The sequence below is a fragment of the Manacus vitellinus genome, unplaced genomic scaffold (assembly GCF_001715985.3).
Source record: "Manacus vitellinus isolate BGI_N305 unplaced genomic scaffold, ASM171598v3 scaffold_6_pilon, whole genome shotgun sequence".
NCBI lineage: Eukaryota > Metazoa > Chordata > Aves > Passeriformes > Pipridae > Manacus > Manacus vitellinus.
This window is the reverse complement of record NW_021940750.1, coordinates 31596314-31618091: the sequence shown is the minus strand read 5'-3', so window position 1 is coordinate 31618091 and position 21778 is coordinate 31596314. Positions and strand designations below refer to the sequence as shown.

Genomic DNA, 21778 nt, shown 5'->3' with positions numbered 1-21778 from the left:
ATGCAAATAGTAACAACCCAGCCAATGTTCTGCCTATGCTATTATACCAATTCATTTGTGACTAATGAAAAATCCACTGATGAATAAAACATACATTCCAAAAATAAAATAGTTATAAATAAATTTTAAAAATACAATTACCCTTCTAAAGTTGGTAGAGCATCTCCATTACATCTGGACATAGCAGAAGGTAAATGTCAAATGTACTTGACCTAGAATTGTTTTAAAAGGAATTTTTTTCAGTGCTCTCTGAATATAACTCTATTTACTACTCTGTAAATAATGAAGTGTCTGGACTATCAATAGTAGAAAATGACTGTGAGTGTGGTGTTATTAAAGATGAACAAAACCAGAGAGTCTGAGACTGCTGCATTATTATCACATTCATGAAACCATTCAAAAGGCTTTATTTTTATAAAGAAATAATGTATATAAAATAGAACAATTAAAAAAAAATATTAACTCACACCAGGCAGCACATCTGCAGTTTTTGGATCTACCAATATTTATGAAACTCCATATTGCAGTACTGAACTTGCTTCGTGCAAAGTGCAACCACAGAACCACTTATGTGAATGACTCATGAATAACCTTGAGTTCCTTAAACATTTTATGCATATTTTGGATCAGACCCATAATTCTGAATGTTTACAATGGCTTTTAATAAAACCATGTTTGTGGAGAGTCTTATCTTGACATCCTGGTACTAGGACCATTGAAGATAATAAATGACAATCTACAAAAATTGAGTTTAAAAAAAGACTTGCACAGCATCTATTTTCAACCAAACCAGGACAAGAAAACTCCTTGTACCTCATTAACTTGAATTCTTCTTCATAATATCATGCAGGTTGGACTCATCTAATCCAAATCCCTATTTGAATTAGGTCCAGCTGTAGCAAGTTGGATTGAAGTCCACAGCTTCTCTTAACAGCCTGGTTTAGTGTTTGATGACCCTTGAGTTGAGCCAACAAGTTTTTGTGTTTCTATATTTGTCCTTTGCCTTTTATCCTTTCATTGCACATCTCTGAGAAGAGCCTGGCATCATTTTCTCTGTGTCCTAGGTAAATACTTCCTAATTTGGCCTGGAATGAAGTAGTCGTCCTTTGCTGCAAGAGAGCAGTGCTGATTCATATTCAGCACCACAACTCCCAGGTATTTTTCTGCAAAGCTGCTTGCTAGCCAGTTCATCACCAGCCTGTTCTGTTGCACAGGATTACTCCATTCCAGATGCAGGACTTTGCATTTGTCCTTTTTGAACTTCATGAGACTCCTATCAGCCCACTGTTTTTTGCTTGCAGCATCTTAGATATTCTTACACATAAGAGCTTTCATTAAATACGCATGACAAGGGCAGGAGGTCTGATGGTGTAAAACTGCAGGACAGGATTTCAGGATGTGTTTTCTATCCTTATATCAGGATTTCTAAGCCAATGACAAAAATTCACGATTTCACGATTAATGGGATTTCAGTGTTTGCTTCTATTCTGATGTTGTTCAGATTATAGAGATTAAAAAAAATCACTCCAGAAAATGCAATAATTTAGGACAAGGGATACTCAAACTGAAGTCCAGTCTTAGAAACAAAATTTCCTGGGGAATTTATTCCAGCACTGTTCGTTAAAACTATGCTGGCACATTCCTTAGAGGAATGTCATAACTAGCTCTCATCAGACCCGTAACAATTAGCCAGACAACAATTTAGATTTAATAGGGCAGAAACTATGTTCCTAAAGAAAACCAAGAGAAAATTACAAAAAAAAAAAAACAAAAAGGCACCTGAGCAGCTCAATACCATGCACGTACTTAGCTGTATTTGCAACCTTTCCTAAGCTTTTAAAATAATTCTCTTCAGACCATTAGGTTTCTTTTAGTGAAGGACATGTAACAATTTTTATATCACAGATGTAATATATAAAATTTGCACTGAAAACAAAGATAAGAAGGATTAGATTTTAGCAAACAACACAGGAAAAGTGTTGAACCAGAACAAAATATACAAGAGCACAGAACCTTAAAGAGAGCATTATTATTTATAAAATCCCGTTGGCATGCGTTTACTGCATTTAAACATGCTAGTAGTTAGTTCAGACCAGCAATGGAAAGTAATTAAGACTGAAGTCCAAAAAGGTATCTGAAAATCCTCTGTGAAAGAGCAGTTCTAACATCTATCTGAAGTTAATCAAAGAAGAAATCATCTCAGCACTGATGAAGAGTGAGGAAGAATGAATGATTCAGTGAACTAATGTAAATCAAAATCTTATAGCTGCCTTAGTGTTTTTCAAATGGAAATGAGGCTTTTTATATCAAATTGATTTGGATTCCAGAGGCAAATTGCTCACCCTGTTTCTCTGAAAGGAACTGACTGAAATTCATGAAAAGAAGAGTAACTTTACAACAGGGAAGGAACCCAGAAATTGCCTTGCATGCGTAGGAAATCAAAATAAAATTCTGATCACTCATATTACACTTTTCCAAATGAGGTGTGTATCACTGAAAGTCAGGTCCAAACATCAACATGACAACTGCAGTTCAGAGAAAGTACAAGGGTTCCTGTGTTCTTTATATAAGGCAATAATGAATATCTGGCATTTCCAAGGATATAAGCATTCATTTTATACATATAGTTTATTTAAGAAGCTACAAACACTACGTAACTCACCCATCAATAAGGAAAGAACCATTTATAAACTTATCTGCTTTGAAATGCAGTAAATATGTCTTGTTACTGTTGTCACTTCCTAGAGCAGTATAAATGAACTACTACAATCAACTTAATCCAGATTACTATCCCATTACTGAATAGTTAAGTCAAAGAGATGTTAGACATTAAAGTATATGATTTAAATTACGTATCTTTGAAATTTGTGCTATGATTTAATGAAATGAGATTTTTCCCACAGTAGTCCCTTCAAATGACTCAGACACAAAAAATCTATACTACTGCTATAAATCCCATTAAAAAGACAGTCATTCTGTTTAGAATTTGTAAGCATTACAGACAAAAGTAAATCCACTTGGATTAGTAAAATTCAGTTATATATGAGACTAGAAAGGTTGCTGTATTGAGACTGAAAATAAAAAAAAGACAAGAAGTCTAACAAATTAATGACTTGATATATTAACCTCATGTACTAGTACATCAGATATATAAACCTCTTTTCTCATTAAAAAACCTGAATATTCTCAGAACATCAGTATTCCATAACATATTTTACATTCCCACACTACAACAGCTCCCTTTCAGCCATCACTGAATTTAAATACTTCTGGTACAACAATTGTTGAGAAAAATAAATTCTTAGAGCAAGGAAAAGAATATTTTTCTCATGTGAACAATATTCACAAATTTCCTTGGCCACTTTCCCAGTTCATCTGAATAGGATTTCTGCTCTCCAGATATTCACATACAATGTAGTCCTTGCTTTTATGTAAGAGAAAATCCTCTTAGACAAAACCTGCTGGTAATTTTTGTAAGAATTTTTACTGTAGTCTTACAAGAAATATTGCACCTTTGTAGGAGTTAAACACTTAAAAATAAATTAAGTGAAAAACATAAAATGGCATTTCTTCCCTTGACAGAGTCCTATTTTGGACCTAATTCATTTACACACACACACACAGATGTCCTATTATGCACAGCCCCAGTGAACACTGCTGTATGAATGCTGGTAACATATACAAAGGAGAGAAGAAATATAGCTGACAGAAGCACTTCAGTTTGTGAAAGAGAAAAGAAGAGACAGCATCCAGGAAATTAGTTTTGTTAAGGTTACAACAATCAAATCCCAAATCAAATCCGCAAATGCATCAAAGCAACCCAAGTTCAGTCTCAAGGTTTCATACTAGAATTTAAGTTTCTATACTCCTAATTAAGGTTCTGTTCAGAAAAAAACAAAAATAAAACAAACAAACAAAAATAAACAAACACCCAATTAACTTTAGGCACAAATTTAAAACCAACCCAATTGAGAATGAGATACAAGCCTATATTTCAATTAACCATATGTATAAATGTAACTGAAGGCAGCTTTAAGAGGCTCCTCAAACACTTTAATAAATGACCATGACAGACCATAAAAAATAAACATTTCATTCTGTTCATCTGCGTGGTATCTGACAACAGAAATTATATGTGATCATGAAGTTAAAGATATTCCAGTTTTCTCAAATTTCTCCAACTACTCTTAATTGCCGATATATATTTTTTAAAGTAAGGACATGCTTCAAGAACTCTGACTTTCATGTACAGATTTCATCTATATAAGAAAGAATAAGGCTAACAAGATCCCAAGTTATCTGTACACAATAAAGACAGGGCTATAATGCACCCTTCATGACCTTTACCTGTTTCTATATCTGTTAAATGCAGTGTGGAATCAAAGCCCCCACTGAGGATCCTTCTTCCACAAGACGACCACTGGGCAGCTCGAACAGCACAGGAGTGACAGGAGTATGTTTTTAAACAGCAGCCTGTATCTACAGCATCCCATACCTTAAGAAGAAGGATAAGGACAGCTTTATAAAGAATCACAGTATTTTTTTCAATGTACTGATAAGTAGCTACAGCAAATCATTGTGGTTGAGAAAGCTTTGCATTCTGGAGTCATACCAGCTAAGCTGAAAAGATTGTTAGAAATAATTGCATGGTTGATTAGAATTAGGGTGTTTTATTAATAAGGCACAAATCAGTAATACATTTTTATAACTTTTTTATTTCTTAAAATGTCTACATTGCCTGCAATGGCAATTCATGTTATACTTTCCCATTCATAATGCTGTCCTATCTCTACAAAAATATGTATCCAAATACATTTTACCTTTAAATAATTTTTTTCCAAATTTTTGTCTCTCTCTCCTGGCAGATTACAGCATTCACATCTGCCTATACATAGGTTTTTATCACATTTCTCACTGGGTGTATAATTTTAAGTGGAATTTTACCTTAACTTCACTGAGGAAGCAGATAAGAATATTATCACACAGCCACATGGAGATTTTTAAGGATGGGTCTGAGTCCTCTCATTTTTCAGTTTCTTCTGGACAGAATTAGGTTGATGCTGAGCAGTTCTGAAAATCCTGTTCTACTAGTTATCCAATGGTTTTTAAGTATATAACAAGTAGCACTTTCAGAACATAAATCATCCTGCCCATATTTCAAAAAGGCACTTGTTTCCAAGTCATATATTTTAGAAAATACAACTACTTTGAATTTAGTTACCAAATACAGTTGACAAAAATTAAAAGCACGTCCTTTTCCTAGTTTTATTTTTGCCATAGTTTTAAGATAAAAATAGAAGTTCAGCAACAAATGACCCATATAAAGATCCAGTATGATCACTTCTGTGACAGAAGGCTAAATATCAGAGCTATTTTCCTATGAATATTCTTCTTCAGTAAAAGCTAGATTATGAAATACCTTATGATTGTACATTACAATACCTGTTGAGTTGAATAATAAAACAGATAGCAAATGCTATAACCATACCTGTAAATCCTGCAATTTCATTACTTCTAATATTAGTAGTACAGATAAATCAACACTTTGACACTGCTTCACGATAATTTTATTGCAGTTACTGTAAACCCAAGGCAGTTTATTGCTTTAAAGTCACCATTTTACTTCATGGTAGTTTTTGCAATTAGTCATTTTCATCCTGCAAAAACACGCAGAATGAAAGCAACGTTGCCTATAAGCTTGGAAAGTTATTCTGAATATTGGCAATTCTAATCAATTTCTCCATTCTAAGATTGTTTATATAATGCCAGGAACAGACAAGGCAACTAACAGAATCACAGCAAATTACATTTTTTTAAAATTGAGATGAAATTCAACCTTCATGTATGTTAACACAAGAGCAATGAAGTTAGTACTGAAAATACAATTAACTGCATGTTTGTGCATTTTAAAGGATGTTAAAAACAAAAACAACTTGGTAAATCAGAAAACCTAAGCAGATGTTTGCTTTCTTGAGGGAATAGCACAATTCACAATATAAGAAGAATGTAAAGAGGGAGAAACAAGTGAGACTTTAGGTAATGCTTTTTTATCTTCAATTATATTTTCTTCTTACTGGACAAAAAGGACTTGCTGACAGTATCATTATTATATGATGCATACTCAGAAGAAAACATTCCATTATAGAAAATTATTTCATCAAAGGATCTTCTATCACGAAGCACAGTTCTGCAACGCAAAGCAACCAATTATCATTAATTACTTGAATAGCCAGTTATGACTGGAACTGTGATGGCCATACCCTTAGTATTCTACTCTATTCATAAGAAAAGAAATCAGGAAAATCTTAATATTAAACTGCTTTTGAAAGTAAGTTTCTCTGCTTTAATGAGTTTTACCGATTGTTTTAAGTTTCACAGTATTAAAAAAGGGTTAATTGTGTCTTAGAGGCTTTTAATATAAGGAAGCTAATGAATGAATTTAGATGAAAGGAAAATAGGTGGTACATGGTTCAGATATTTTCTGTCATGTTTTAGTGATTAAGTATGAAAACTCAATTTTCCCAAGAAGGGTAAAGTAAAGCAAGTTCAACAACAGCACTTCTGAGTTCCTGCTTCATTAAAACAAGCTGCATAAATGGAAAAAGCACACCCCTGAAAAAGCACGTTTCCCTCCATTATGTGAGACTGAACAAGTGATCCACTCTTGTGGATGAGACCACTGACCACTCACAAGGGACAACTTTTACCATATTTCTCCCCATTGTTTTCCTTTCCATCAGCTCTTTTCTGCCCAGGTAATGGTGGTGTTTCAATCCTTTCTGGAATTAGAGTCACATGGGCAAGGCAGCCTTGACTGAGGAAATTCACTTAGTTTGCTGCCAATTAACGTAAACTTTATAAATATTATAAACAGTAACCAGTCCATCCTTTTTCCTTATAAGAATCCCAAAAACAATGAAATATGCAACTGTTATTAGAAAAATCATACATATTACCATATTACCTCCCCTAAATCTGTAATTATTAACTAATTAATTATCCAATATTTGAAAGAAATAAACAGCCAAGACTCAAAGCTTTGGAATTAGCTAGCTATTTTCAAAGATTTTCTTCAATGTCTTTCTGGCATTAAGGTATCACGAAAGCTGATTGCACTTTTTCCAATTTTATTAAAATTTGCTTTAATTTGTCAAACTGGTTCATATTTCACTACTAGTTCTTACTCTCTTGTACTTCACTATTTATAACATTGCATTTCCATTTCTTTTCCATCAATTGCTTTCATTTCATTTCTTCCCCTACTACAGAAAGTATGGTGATTACATAGTTATCTGCTAGGATTAATATATGGGGCCAAAATGGCAGGTACAAACAGCCAAGTGACAAAATTATACTAGAGACTTTTTTACAGAAGCAATTTTCTTTTTACTTTCTCTGAAGCACATTGTAATTCAATTGCTCTTTCACCTTCTCCATATTAATTGGAAATAAAGGCTTTAGGAGTTGCTTGCTTTCCTGTATAGATTAGAATTGTTGTGAAAATACTGTAACCTCTATTTTAGGTAACACAACCAGACCTCCTCACCCTTGTGATCAAAAGTTCACAAATCACATAAGCAACTATACAATATAAGAGATGAGATTTATTACAGATTATATGTTTCCAGGTCCTATTTTCTGACTGAAAGCTTTGAGGAAAACAGCCTTTTAAAATAAAGTAGTTTGGGTTGAAGATAATAAAAACTCTCTTGGTAAGCCACAGAAGGAAGCACGAGAAGATAAGCACTTGATATTCAAGTAAATAGCAGTCACACAAGAAGGTTCCGAGGTCTGCTACCCTATCAACCAGCTCATAAGACACAAAAGAAAGGCTTTTATCTTACTGACCATCCAAACTAGGAATTCACTCCTCGAAGAAAAGTCACAGTAACATAAACAGAGCAACCAAAGTAATAGGAGAACTCATCAAGCATAGGTAGCCTGATAAAATAGGAACTGAGCACATCTCTTTCATTGCCATTCTATGATTATCTGTAATGCATTTGCCTTCAAGCAAATTAGATTGCAGAAAAGAAAATCTAGCAGCCTGACTTTTAGAAAGAGAAAGGTGCATCTATTCAAACAGGCAGTCACTAATTGCACAGTGAACCCGAGAACAGTAATTCAATTGTGATAAATTAGAGGTTGGAAGCGAGTATGAGGAATTAAGCTGTATGCATTTTGAATTTGCATGCAAAAAGGAGCTACAGCAGAGCCAGTCAAGAATACTAAACAAGAAATTAATTTCTGGAGCACGTGTAATGAAATTAAAAACTTTTTAGTGGATGGATTGAAGTTAATTTCAACCTAACACCCATACTAAAAGAATTCTTGCCCTTCAATTTAGCCAAGTTGTGCTATTCTTCAGTAGTTACCATCTTCCTCTGTCAATGGCTCCTAATGAACAACAGTAAGAAATAATTTCAAACTTCTGAAAAATGGCATTTAAGAAACAGCCCTGCTGAAGGATGATGTGGGATAGTACTGATAGTACAGAAAGTATAAAGAATTACTATGCTTTGACTAGAACGGATTATGTTCCCTTACAAAGCACACTCAGGTTGCTCCACAGACTTCTGAAGAGACACGAGCCTCTCCTTTCCATTTTTGGAACATCACTCCCTGATGCATCTGAAGGAGACAAAACTGATTTTGTTTTTCTCCTTTGTTTTTTAACTGCAGAACTGAATTCATGTCTGAAAGTTGAACACGCCATATCTGCTAACATGCACACTTCAAGAGAATGGTACTCCCCATATTGCTTTTCTGGTCTCATCAGTATCTAAATACTGTGATTTCTAAGAAATACAGTAGAGAAGGAAGTCCCACACTAACTACAGAAAATCATGTATTTTCAAGTTTTCAAAGCAGGCTCAGAACTGTACTTTAAAAGGTTCTTTGAAAATCAGTGGGCCAGAGGGCAGAAATAGTCTCATGAAAAAATTATAAAAAGATATCTTCTGCTGCTACTGTTTCTTCAGATTCCCCACTTGGATGAGGTGCAGCTTTGGGCAGGATTGCAGGGGCTAAAAGTGCCCTTTGGGTATCTCTAACCAACAGCAATAAGGAGTCACTCACACAGACAGGTACATTCTTTTGTTCATAAAACTGAGGCAAGAGAACACCAGGAAGAAAAGCAATAAATAACCAAGCATCAGATTTGGTAGGTGTGCCTAAGTCTCTCCAGCCACTGCGTGACTGAATAAAAAAAATCTGATCTTGAATGTAATATATATAAATTCCTAAAGTAACTACAGGAATATTTAGAAATATTCTAGAAATATTTGTTCTTGTTTCAATTCACGTCTTCTTAAAATATTGAGCTAAAGATCATAGTTGTAGTATGAAGTAAAATTTGTGGAAAAATTACAAAAGAGATCTTTTGCACTTTTTTGTCTAAACATGTAGTTAAACTGTGTAAAAACTAACAGCTAAGCTCCAGGAAAACCTACGAGCCAAGGTCTAGCTTTGTGTATAACTTGCAAGTATCAATAAAGTTATTTTCATACAATTATGAAGGATGTTAATAGATGTTCAGGTCGTTATATACACTACGATTGATGTAATTTTGGACATACCAACATATTTTTTAAACCAGTTGTCCCAAAAAAAGAGTCTTTCAGCAGGATTCTGTATAGCTAGATAAAGCTAACACATTTTCAGATGTGTAGAACACTTGCTCCAGGAATGTTTAAAGTGTTCTAGGGAACATATTTTAAATGACATCCATCTTCCTAATCTAGACATGGTGTAAGAAGTATATATCAATGCTGTCATTTGAACAAGCACTTACAGATTTCCACTAGCTTTCTTCTCGCAGCAGTCATAACTCAAAACACAATTATCTTGCTAATCCAAAGCAAAGAACCAACTTTATTATTGCTTTAGTATCTGAACAAGAGTTTGCATTTGGATAGTTTATTACTAGACTACCCCTACTACTGTAGAAACGAGGGGAATGGAAAGCAGTAAAATGTAATAAATTCAATTAGCTGAGACAGCCAGCATAAGGCCTAAATTCATTATTTTTTCCACCAAAAACTTTAATATTAAAGTGTTTCAAGCATAATTACCAAACCAATGAGGTGGAAAATATTCTCTTTTACAAAAAGAAAAACAAAAAACCAAACAAAAACCCAAACAAACAAACAAAAAAAAACAACAAAAACAAACAAACCAGAACCCAGTATAAGGTAGTCAGACATAAGGTAGCCCTTATTTTGCAGGGGGTTTTATCCAGGCAGAAGCATTTTAAGTTATAATAGTAGTAGCATACTACTAACCAAGTCTGCACTACTACTACAAACTACTCAGTGGTACAAAACCTGATTTGCAAACATGTTAACAAGCCTTAATCCTGGTGAATCCAGCAGAGGTTGAGTACAAGCACTACATTAGCTTCATGCCAACCATGCCTATGAAATACATTTCCAATTATTTGGTTTGTTTTATTTTAATCTTCCCTCCCACAGAAACTCAGCAGTCCTTTCCACAAGGAAGGCTCCATAATTGTTAATTGTAAAGCTTCATTTGGGTGGTTTTGCCATTAACAGGAAAATAAAAATCTAATTAAAAGTGTACTTGGAGCTGTCAGCATCCCATAAAATTATTTTAAGAAAACACTAATAGACCAAGATAAAACATTGACATTTTCAGATGGCAAAGGGAGAGACAAGAGAAGCAAAACAGAATTCTGTAAAAAGAAAACAGAAACCCCACGCCACTGTGACAAGAGCTATCCATCTGATCAAATACAATAAAGGAACGTTCTTGGTAAAGCTTTAACAACAAGAGTTACTACATTTCACGTAAGCATGTTTGTTGGCAAACATACCTGATGGTTCCTTACTTCAAAAGGTAACTTGTAGCACAAGGAAAATCTAATCAACCAATGAAAACTCAAACCATAAATAATTTTAGAGTATACAAATTGGCTAGGGTTTTGCTAATATAAATAATTAACATTGCCTCCGTGGAAAACTTTCAAATCAAAACTGGCAAACAGAACTCCTAAGAAATAAATTATATTTTAAAAAGGGTAACAGTAAAAGACTGAACAAGGCTGATATAAATATTTCATAGACATTTCTATTAGAGAATTTGTGAATTGTATGTTCCCATTGTATCAAGTGTCCTCAGGACATACTAATCTCATCTACAAAAACTCTTTTTCCATCCACTTGATTCATAAATGGATAAACTAAAGAAAACATGGACACTAGTGAATTCATATTTCTTGGATGTCACAGACAAGATGAATAGCTGGGACAAGACCTTATTTCCATTTGGTGGTTTCAATACTCTTTCCCTGTCAATTATATGCAGTTTCTGGACAAACAAGCTCAATCTTCCACAATTTCACAACCCCCTCAGAGGGAGGCCTTCATGCTGAGGTTTTGGATAGCACATACACACAGTTGGTGTCCAGATGAAATGATACCAAACACTGACAAGTAACACATGCCTAGATGCTGCAACGTGAACTACGAGAATACTAATAACATAATTATTCAGGAATAAGCCCTGCTGCTCTTATAAACTGAAGCTGAAGATTAGAATTAGTTTGTTTATAAAGGATGTTTACCTAAATTAACATCCCTATGATAAGAACTGAAATACTGTCAAAATATGAACAACTTCAGGGTGAAATCTTGGCCTGCCACATCATTTATAGGAAAACACAGTTAAAATTTGCAAATTACTCATTAGCAGTTCTATCTGGGTACTATCATGACACAGCAACTCAACTGTAAATTTTATTATGGCATATTTGTAGCTGACCTTGTTGAGCTGAAGTTGTGCCATAGTGAACTATTTCCATTCATCATCTGGGCTTCATAAAAATGACAAAGCTGAACTGGAAGTTTCTTTTAGGCTATTTGCATAGAACAACATAAGCAGCGGATATGCAATAATCTACTTCTTTATGACACCAGGCTTCTGAGTCACACATACACATGAAATGAAGAGCATATAATGAGAAAGTCTCCTCTCGGATGGCATATAAATTCAATATACACATTACTGTTATTACACGATGCAGAAAAATTTTACACAAGTCAGCTACTACCATATTATTGCCAAGACAGACAGTGGTGTAGAAGATTATATCTAATAAAACAACCAAAATAAATCTAATACTTCCTTCATTTGTCAGAATGGTAACTTATGAGGTTTGTTATATTTAACAAACAAATGAAAAAATTAAGGAGACCTTAAATTGTGCTGCTGCAGTCCACTATGAAGTGCAATTATGAAAAGGTAAAACTATTTCAGTGCAAGTCCTCAGAGAGACCATTAAGGTGCTATTAAAAGACCATTATAATATTTAACTTCAACAGCAAAGCTACTTTATTACAAATCTTACCATCATTTTAAAGAGAGGAATGCAATTTCACCAAAAAGACGTATTCTAACTCACAACAACCACATCACCCTCATTTTGGTTCTTTTATTTGCAATTTTAAAAGTTCGTTAACCCTATGCTTGTTTTTGTGAGAATTAAGGTCAAAGTGGTCCAATTCCAGATGTGTTGTCATTTACAAGAGTCATTAATGTAGATGTGGGTTTAATAAGCTTTAAGCTTTTGACTGAGTTTGAAAATTTGGATTCTAATCTCTCAATGTTCAAGCATCTACTACAACTTATCCTCCTAACTGAGGGCTATTAACACCACTACTAATTTATGACTAAGAAATTAGCAATTCTATACATATATAGTGTAAGCATGGAGCCAAGAACAATTCGACAATATATTTATGACCACCCAATAAGCATCTGGGTCTGGAAAAATATTGCAAAATTATTTTTACATTCATTAAACACAAAGTGATTCATCATCACTGGGCACTGGAGACAGCTCCTCTTTTCAGTCTAGAGATTCTTTAACATTTGCATCACTTTCCACCAGAAAAACCATTTCCCTCAAAATCAGAGTAAGTCACGTCGAACTGCAGAAAGTTCGGGTTATTTCACATGCACTGACAAGGCTAATCTGGCACTTATTCTGACATGGCTCTGCCACAGCAAAGTGACTGATCAAGAGTTCAAAAGACAGAAGTGTGTCAGGGAGTGCTGTCTGGGCCTTGGCGTGTTGTGACACTGCAGCACACGTGATGTTTATGGAGAGCATCCTCTCTCCACACACCGGCACAGCCACACCACAGCACGGGTGACTTGGTGCTGAATGCAGACCAGACACGTGTTCCTACGGGTGAGCAGGGCAGAACCCAACACAGGCACCATCTGGGACAGGGGTTCAGAGGAACAATAACTAGACATTCTGTTGCCAAATACATTTTTTAAAACATACTGTTAGAGAATGTGCTATCAAGTGGTGATAATCCACAGCACCTCAACTGATAGCAATACTAAAGTGTATATCAATCTGTTTCAGCTTCCAGAACTGAAAGAGTACACAGACTACACAGCTACCTTATATAAACTGTCAAGTAATGCACTCTTCTAAATCCTTTTTTGTGGATCCCTTAAAAGAAAACTGTGCTCCCAAATAAACAGTAATCACAGACTTAAGACATTACTGCTACCTATTAAATTAAATTTTTAGAGTATCATTGCATTGTTGAAGTTGATTGCTACTGTGCAAGGTTTGGCCTATCATTTGTTATGAAGGTACTTCAGCTTTGAACCTTTAACCCAAAATAAATGAAAACTGATTAACTTCAACGGTAGCTGATTTTTCAACTCTGATAATTGCAGGATGAAGGCAGGAGAGGAGCGAGACTAGGAACCAATGCATCTTCCTTGAGAAATAAATAATCCCACACCATTTAGAAGTAGAAAAAATTTTCCCCAGCCAACCCAAAATATACGTTTCAGCGTCAAAGAACTAAACATCTATGCACTGTTTAAATAATACCTGGAATAACTAGAACCACTTATGCACTTAAAGTCAATTAGGAATTCAAATAGTGACAGCAGTATTATAAAACAGCATAGAGAGATCTAGATTCGCTAACGTGAATTCACTAACATTTCTACAAATGAAAGAGTATCCCATAATGTGCTGCACAAACCCGATGTTAAATAGCATTTCTAGTGAACATCTAGTTAAGATATGGCACCAGAGCTTTAAGTTTTAGAGGCACAAGGATTACTCAAACAAAGTGTGTGGCAAAGAAGGTTGTTTTTTAAACAGAGAAGAGGGCTACAAGTTTTAAAATACGCATTTGTTTTTAGCATCACAATGTAACACAAGGCATATTTGTATTACAATGCAACAAAAGTGCATTATAAAGCAACAAAATCAGTTTCAACAAATTAAATTCAGTAGGAGCTATATATTCCTACTTGTTTAATGAACAGTACTAGTAGCATAGGTTCCACCCCCACTAAAATAAAAAATACTAAAACAAGCTCAGTAAGATGACCTTGCCATTAAAAATACTTCCAGAAATGTGAGTAGCTGAAGTACTAATACAATTCAGAGTTCCTTAGACATCACCTAAACTTCTCTACAGGAATGACTATCATCCCAGGGGGAATATAAACCAAAAATTGAAAAGGCACGCCAGAGAACTACAAAATTTTATCAACTATTTAAACTATAATCAAGGTTGGCAGAGACATAGAGAGGTGTGAAAAAGCAGCCTAGTTTCTGGTAACATGTATTAGAGCTTTAATTAATGTGTTAATTAGAGACTTTAGTATAAAACTGTTCAAGGCAGTCCTCATGCAATTGCTAGCATTTTTTATTAGTTACATCTTTTGACAGTATCAAAGTTGAGAGTAAAGTGACATGTTTATTTTCATAACTTTTATGTATTTTTTTCTACATTGCCAAATGAAATCTTCACAGTTCTAGCCTCCTTCCTGGAAACCAAGATACCATTAGTAACAAAATTCACCTGAAACCACTTTATTTTCCTTTAAAAACTTCAGGGAAATAAATTAGACTGATAGACTTTCAAAACACGTTGATTCTTCTTAAAAAAGCACAGACTTGTTTGTGAGAATGTTTTATACCACATGTATCATTTAAAAGACACTGGAAAACTGCAGATGCTTGCAGAATAAATTCTTCACTTAATGAGATCAAGATCTCTAAATATACTGATCCTTCTTTTGACTTTTATTCTGATAGACAGCTTGTTTTCCCAGTTCTTATTTGTTCTTAAAAAGGAGAGTTTCTAAAAGAATGATGGTGCAATAGAGGTAAGAGCAGCATTTTTTCCCCTTTTCCCTATTCCAAGATTGGGGAAAATCCTTCGCTTTTCACTGATACCACACTAAGTAGAGCTCTGTTGCCTAAGAGCCCTTTAAATGCCAGCAAGACACCTGTGGGGCAGCAGTGTGGCTGGCAGCAAACACCCTTGGTCCTCAGGCCAGTTCAGCATCCTCTGTGCTGGGTACCTTCCTCCACTTCTGGTTTCAGCACAAACTCTGCAGCACCAAGACCTCAGGTGAAGATGAGTGGATGGGTCACACTACACACAACCCTTGATCATCTCTCTAAAAGGCAGGGAAGCTGCAACCTCTGAAAACTATGCTAATCTAGACAGAAGGAACTGCAAAAAGTTGAACATATATAGGTGTAGGAACTATGTTATCATATATTTGATTTTGGCTACATAATTTAATATCCAGATGAATCAATAATGCAGGACAGCCCACAACAGCTTGTGGTAGCATTTCACTAAAGCTATATCACATATAGCAACAAGCTGGAGTCATCTTTACTTCCAGAGAAAGAAACAACAGAGTCCTCTCTGGCAGCTTGATCTGTTTCCACAGAAAATCTTATCCTGCAGTTCAGAAACAGGGATAAAGAGAAAAGATGGCTGCAAGCCTACTGTTTGATTAAGTTCTTGCAATAAAGGTCTTGAAGTAAGAGCAGATTTTTTCATTTCCAAGAGCTGAATACATTTTGATAAATACAAGAAGCAGTTTGATTATTTAAGTGATGCTGAGGATAAGACTAAACTTTAATTGTAGCAGAGAGAGCTTTGTACTGGAATCAGGTTAGCCAGAAAAACAAGCACCAAACAGGTAATTTATTTGGATAGCTTATTTAAAATTATGCTGGATATTTTTAAACTGCTCTGAAGAAAACAACTAGCCTGAAGGCTACAGGGATAAACTTTGGTTGAGGTCTTTTCAAGATTTTTCTGCATAGGATGTTATTTAGCAAGATGGAAGTACAACATAGGAACCTCCACTTGTTCAAGTTATACTAGGGTCACCCAGACTGAGAATTTTTCTTATTTTTCTTGAGGAAAACATCCTGCCTTATTATAAATGTTTATACCATTACTGAGCTATTATGATGTTTGTGTGCCTCTAAGCACTGGGGAAAGTAATGGGAAAAACATACAAGAAGTTTATGGTCCAAGTGACAAAGGCCTCTCAGTACAAGGTTTGGTCTCCTGCTTCCCCTGGAACAAGCTGCTATGCCGTGTTGTGAATGTTCTGCCTTTTAATACACTCATTGAATTGTTGCACGTGAATTGGAGGTACGTACCTCCTACGTAAATTAAAGAGCCTACAGACAACAGTTCCAAGCACAAAGCTGCCTTCCGTAATCCTCATTGACAATTCCTCTTAGGGAGATCAGAACAAGGTCCAAATCTCTCAGCTGCAGGAATTCCTGCTCAGGTGGGTGTCCACTGGATGGGCAAAGGCAGATTTTATCCAGATTGAAGTCTGTGAAAAATATGTTAAATCCTGGAAGCTGAGGAGCATCATAGAATGAGTAACACGGTGAGATACAAATGATCACTACATCAAGGATGTTAGCATTTCCTGGCCACTCACAAGGGCTGTCTCCGGTATTTGGAAGTGTAGGAGGCAGATGCTTCAAAGATACCAGGATTTCTCAAAGGTTCACATTTGACTCCCAGAATATTCAGTGACTCCTATAAGATCTGCTGACTCAAGTGAAGCGTTGTTCACACCGCAGATGTGGACGGTCGGCAGCACACACATCAACCCTCAGCATATTCCTGACATTTAACTGTAGTAGAGAAAACCCTGCTCTGCAGTAGCTATCTAGGAAACAAGACAGCTCTAAAGCAACTTGTCCATTTTACTTTTTTTTTTGCAGCTTCCTTCCAAGCACACACCACAACTCAGTTTTCTTCACTCAGTGCAGCTGTCACCATGCCCAAGCTGTGGCCCATCGCTGGTAACCATGCCAAAAACTTTACCATGACTGACAGAAGCTTCCCCTTCCATTCCAGCTCCCCTGTGTTACACTGCACATAATGAAAATATTTTGTTTCCACATTTATCTCCAGCATGCTGGGTCCATTGCACTGATTCCTACCCTTCATATCCGTGTGTCTCTACACTAAAGAGAGGGGGACAGTTTGGGTTTGTTGCCCCAAGGAGGTAAAGCCCCCACCAGCATTACTCCAACTGTCTCAGGTTAACTGACACTTGACTAATTCACAGTAATTTTAGCACAGATGTACAACACTGGCTGTGTCATCCTATTTTCTTTTTAAGTATATTCCTATTTCAAGTGAAGTGATTACAGCAGCTCCTCTTCTCCAAGCAATTTACACAACATCAACATGCATCATTAGAACACTCAGATTTATTTATTTATTTTTAGGGAGCTCAAGTATCTACATATTAACAGCTTTACATAAAACAAAACTGATTAGCTTTTGTTATTTCTCCTTTGCATATCTATGCAATCCACCAGACAGAAAGGGGCCTGGCATTCATATGACAAATAACAGAAGATTGCAAATATGTTTAATATTCTTTGTAATATAGTTCAGTTCCTATAACATCATTTAGATTGCCCTACGGAGTTTCTGTACTCTGTACTTTATAACATTTAATCTCTCTCCTGTGAAATCTTGAAGAATAACCTATTATATAAGTCAACCCAACAGAAAGCTATTGACAATGATTTCATGAAGGGCTTTGTCCCAAAGGGCATTGGCAGGTAATTTGCAAAACTAATGTACATCTAGTCAGCAGAGGGTTTTCAATGTTCTTTAACATTCCTACAATGTAGTACTCTGATACAGCCAACCTGAAGTTGAACAACAGATCTTTGATTATATTTTTCATCAATACAAAGCACAAATGTTTGCATGAAATTTTAAGATTCAAAAAATAACCTTAAAAGAATGACTAATTATTTCTTTCACATTCTCCACAAGACTTTGGTAAATAGCTTTTCCTTTATTAATACATCAGGAGGCTGTTTACTTTAATAATAGATTCAACATCATTAAACACAGGCATAACATTCATTTAAGAAATACACATCTTTTTTTTTCTTAAAGCAGAAAAGCATCTAAATATTTTTAGTTTACCTGAATATCATACGGTGAGAAAAACTACAGCAATTTAAGATATAGGAAGCTGTAACTTAAAGAGGGATTATTACTGTAATCTAAATGTTTCAAAGCTGTTTTCCAGATGTAACTGACTTTTTTAAAGTAGGAGTACAGTTCAAGTGAGAAGTCCTGCTACAAAAGTGCGGGTGGAAGCATCTATAAATACTATAAATACAACATAAAAAAGCATAATCGATGTGCATAATCGATGTAGTTTTGTCATATTAAGGAGATGGTATTGCTAACTTTTATTTTACAGCCGGTAAAGGAGCATACCTTTGAAGCTGGAAATGAAAATAATAGTCCCTGCTGAAAACCTAGAACCAGATTAAAAGCTAGCTTTCTCCTATTTGGACATTGTCTTGAAACTATGAATTAGTGACAGTTATCAAAGAGCAGATATGAACATACTGACACTTGCAAACATTGCCTGGCATTTACATAGGACCTAATTAAGTTATTTTTAACTACAGAAGTAAATGTAATATTTATATTCTTGTAAAAATACACATCTCTTCCCTCCCCTTTTTCTAAAGCCTGATAAACACACTTCACTTTAGCAAGCAACAATGCATAATTATGGTATTCTATCAGTAGGGACTGCCTCAGGTTACATTCACATAGTACAAACCTACTCTATCATCACATCAGTGCCGTGATGCCATGAGACATCCCACTGTTAAATTTATCCCAGAGAAATGACTCCATAGCTCTGGAGAGCATCACACCAGTCCCACTCTGCAGCTTCTAGCACCCAAGCTGGCTCAGCTCCTCTGGGCAGCACAGCCCTGAAACCCACACATAAACCCAAAGTTCCACCACAGGCTGGAGAGTGCTCAGCTCCTCGGCACTACTGCAACATAAACACTTAAATGATTCAGCCTCACATCAGGTAGGACGTGGTTCAGCATTTCTCACTGCAGCAGCAGTATGACACACTATGACACACCTACAGAAACTGTTACTTCACCACTAGAAGAATTTCACTGCATTTACTTCACTACCACTGCAAACCCACAGAACGGAGAATTTCAAAATTAGAAGTTAATGCAAATATTAGTAGTATTGCAGGCTTCTGCATATTATCATAAATTTAAGGAGATTAGTGACCAGTTTTTATCATATTTTTCAGGAGTATTTAACTCCTATTTAAGCACATAAATGCGAACAATTTCTAAAATAAATAATTATAATGTCAGCAATTGCATATCAAGGTTTTTGATAATCCAAACTCTGTACTGAGATACCCAAAAGCAGATTTCTCATCAGTCTTTACAAAGGAAAGAGTCATTCATATATAAGGGCAGGAGAAAAAGTTAAGCAAAAAGTGTTATTTTGTTTCAACCCATTTAACATAGCAGACAAACGGGTGAAAGCTTTTTGAAATCATTACCAAACCATTACAATTCAATTAGAATGGGTCTATGATGTTCTCCAAATAATGAAAATCAAACCCTGGTGGTTGTGCAAAGCTCATTTTCTCCGAGTCATTCTACAACTGAAAAATTATTATTAGGAAGTTTCCCCAATTAAGTGCTCACCACTTTCAACACTATTTTCACATAATATGTTAAAGACCCTACCACAAACAGATGCATGTTATTACTTCAGCTTCATATTACTCAGCTTCTTTTCCATCTGTGTTGCTATCATTAGAATATTTTTACCAGTTGAAAAAATATTCATCACTCCCTTGGTTATGTCTTCATGTACCTGCAGTTAGCTCCACTCCCACTGCACAAAGCACAGATAATTAGTTTAATTAATCTTCATGACTGTTTCTAAAAATTGTAGCTTTTCTTGCTGTTCTCTGAATTAGCTTTAGATTGATGAGAATTCAAACATCTGTTTAGCATGTTGTAAGTACTGTCATGAATTAAAAACTTGAAAGTATTTAATACACTATACAGGAAAATATTATTAAATACGTTACACATTTTTACCAGGATTTCAATGGACACCCCATTCACACAGGTGAATGCAAAGATAATATGCAGTTTTTAAGGATAAGAAGTTGACAATAGTAGTTTTCTGTTAATTTAAGGTTCTTTTTAGATACATTTAAATATATATTTTAATATACATACACATAAGCACATGTAAAGTGTATTGCTGGAAACAAGTTGAATGAAAGATTCACTGTTTAAAAAAGATTCATTTTAAAGGAAAAAACTTGAAGAGAATCCTTGAACATTTCAATTAAATTTCCACATGAAAGGCAGAGAAAAAAGATGGAAGAGGGAACTTGGAAATGAGAATATAGGCAGGACTTTCTAGGATCTACGAGGGGGTTTTTTTGCAGTGTAAGCTATCTTGGGCTGTATAGCACTCTCTGCCAAGAAAAAAATATCCTTACCCAGAGAAAAGCATACTGAGCATAAGTGCTATGACTGAAAAAAACCCCTCCTGGTATTATCATAAGCCATATTTCTTTAGCTGAAAATGTCAACACACCTTTGTAACACCTCATGATGGATCTAGACTTCCAGTTTAATTTGCTACTGCTTCTCTTTCCTTATTCTGCCACGGAAAAAAAAATTTACCGCTTCCTTTTTTAAAAAAGGAAAAAATATATTACACACACCATGATTCAGGTGTTAAAAACACTGCACAGCTGTAGCAGAGCAAATGGAATGAAATAACTGTTTCTCCACGCTGCAGTGGTAGAGGGAAAGTGTACAGAGGGACTAAACAACAGCAACATTTTCAGAATGAGTTAAGTAAAATCTGGATCTTATACTGAGACACCTTTAGAAGCAAAGTACATTTTTCACAGTAGGTAAGAGATTCCAGAAACATAAGTACTACCTTGAGTAATTATTGTTAATTAACTAGCAATGAGGCACTATTTCGAAATGTGACATTTAAAGCACATAATGTGATTGTGAATATTCACAAAGATAATTAAGTTCATCTGCTTCAAGGCCTTGATTTCATCACATCTGAAAACACCTCTTAAACTATCATTAGACCTGTAATCAAGTATTTTGTTGCTCAGGAAAATTGCATACCTTTGCTTACCTGCTAATATTGTGTTATGTGTTCAAGTGCAAGTACATGGCTTTTGTTAAGAAACCCTCTTTCAGGCAAAAGGTAAGAAAAAAAACACTAATTCTGATTGTTTTCTCAGAAAGGACAGTTAAAAACAAATTCCTCATAAATACGGAAATTCCTCATTTCCATAAGATGGAAAAGAAACCAAAAATGACTGAGCTTTCTTAACTGAACTCAAGATCACAAGATTGACTTGACTGAAAAATATTCACCATCAAGCCAGAAGTACCACAACTCTGCATACTAAGAATACTGTCCATCATAGGTTGTATACTTTCTTCCATCTTGTTTACAGCTAACTCCAATTCATTACAAAGAAGAAGAATTCAACCAAATTCAGGGATAAAATACAATATAGAATGTAAAAATGTGAAAATGAGAAAATGCATTGACCTGATTCTGTTGGG

General features: G+C 35.2%; 1 protein-coding gene across 3 annotated transcripts in view; it reads right to left on the bottom strand.

Annotated features, from left to right (window-relative positions):
• Positions 1–21778, bottom strand: part of WDR25 (WD repeat domain 25) — a 61272-nt gene that overhangs the window by 24024 nt on the left and 15470 nt on the right. For all 3 annotated transcript variants that reach the window (XM_018082905.2, XM_018082904.2, XM_025896108.2), the window contains one exon: positions 4348–4495. In XM_018082905.2, the coding sequence (XP_017938394.2) occupies positions 4348–4495 (148 nt within the window). The remainder of the gene's footprint in view (positions 1–4347; positions 4496–21778) is intronic.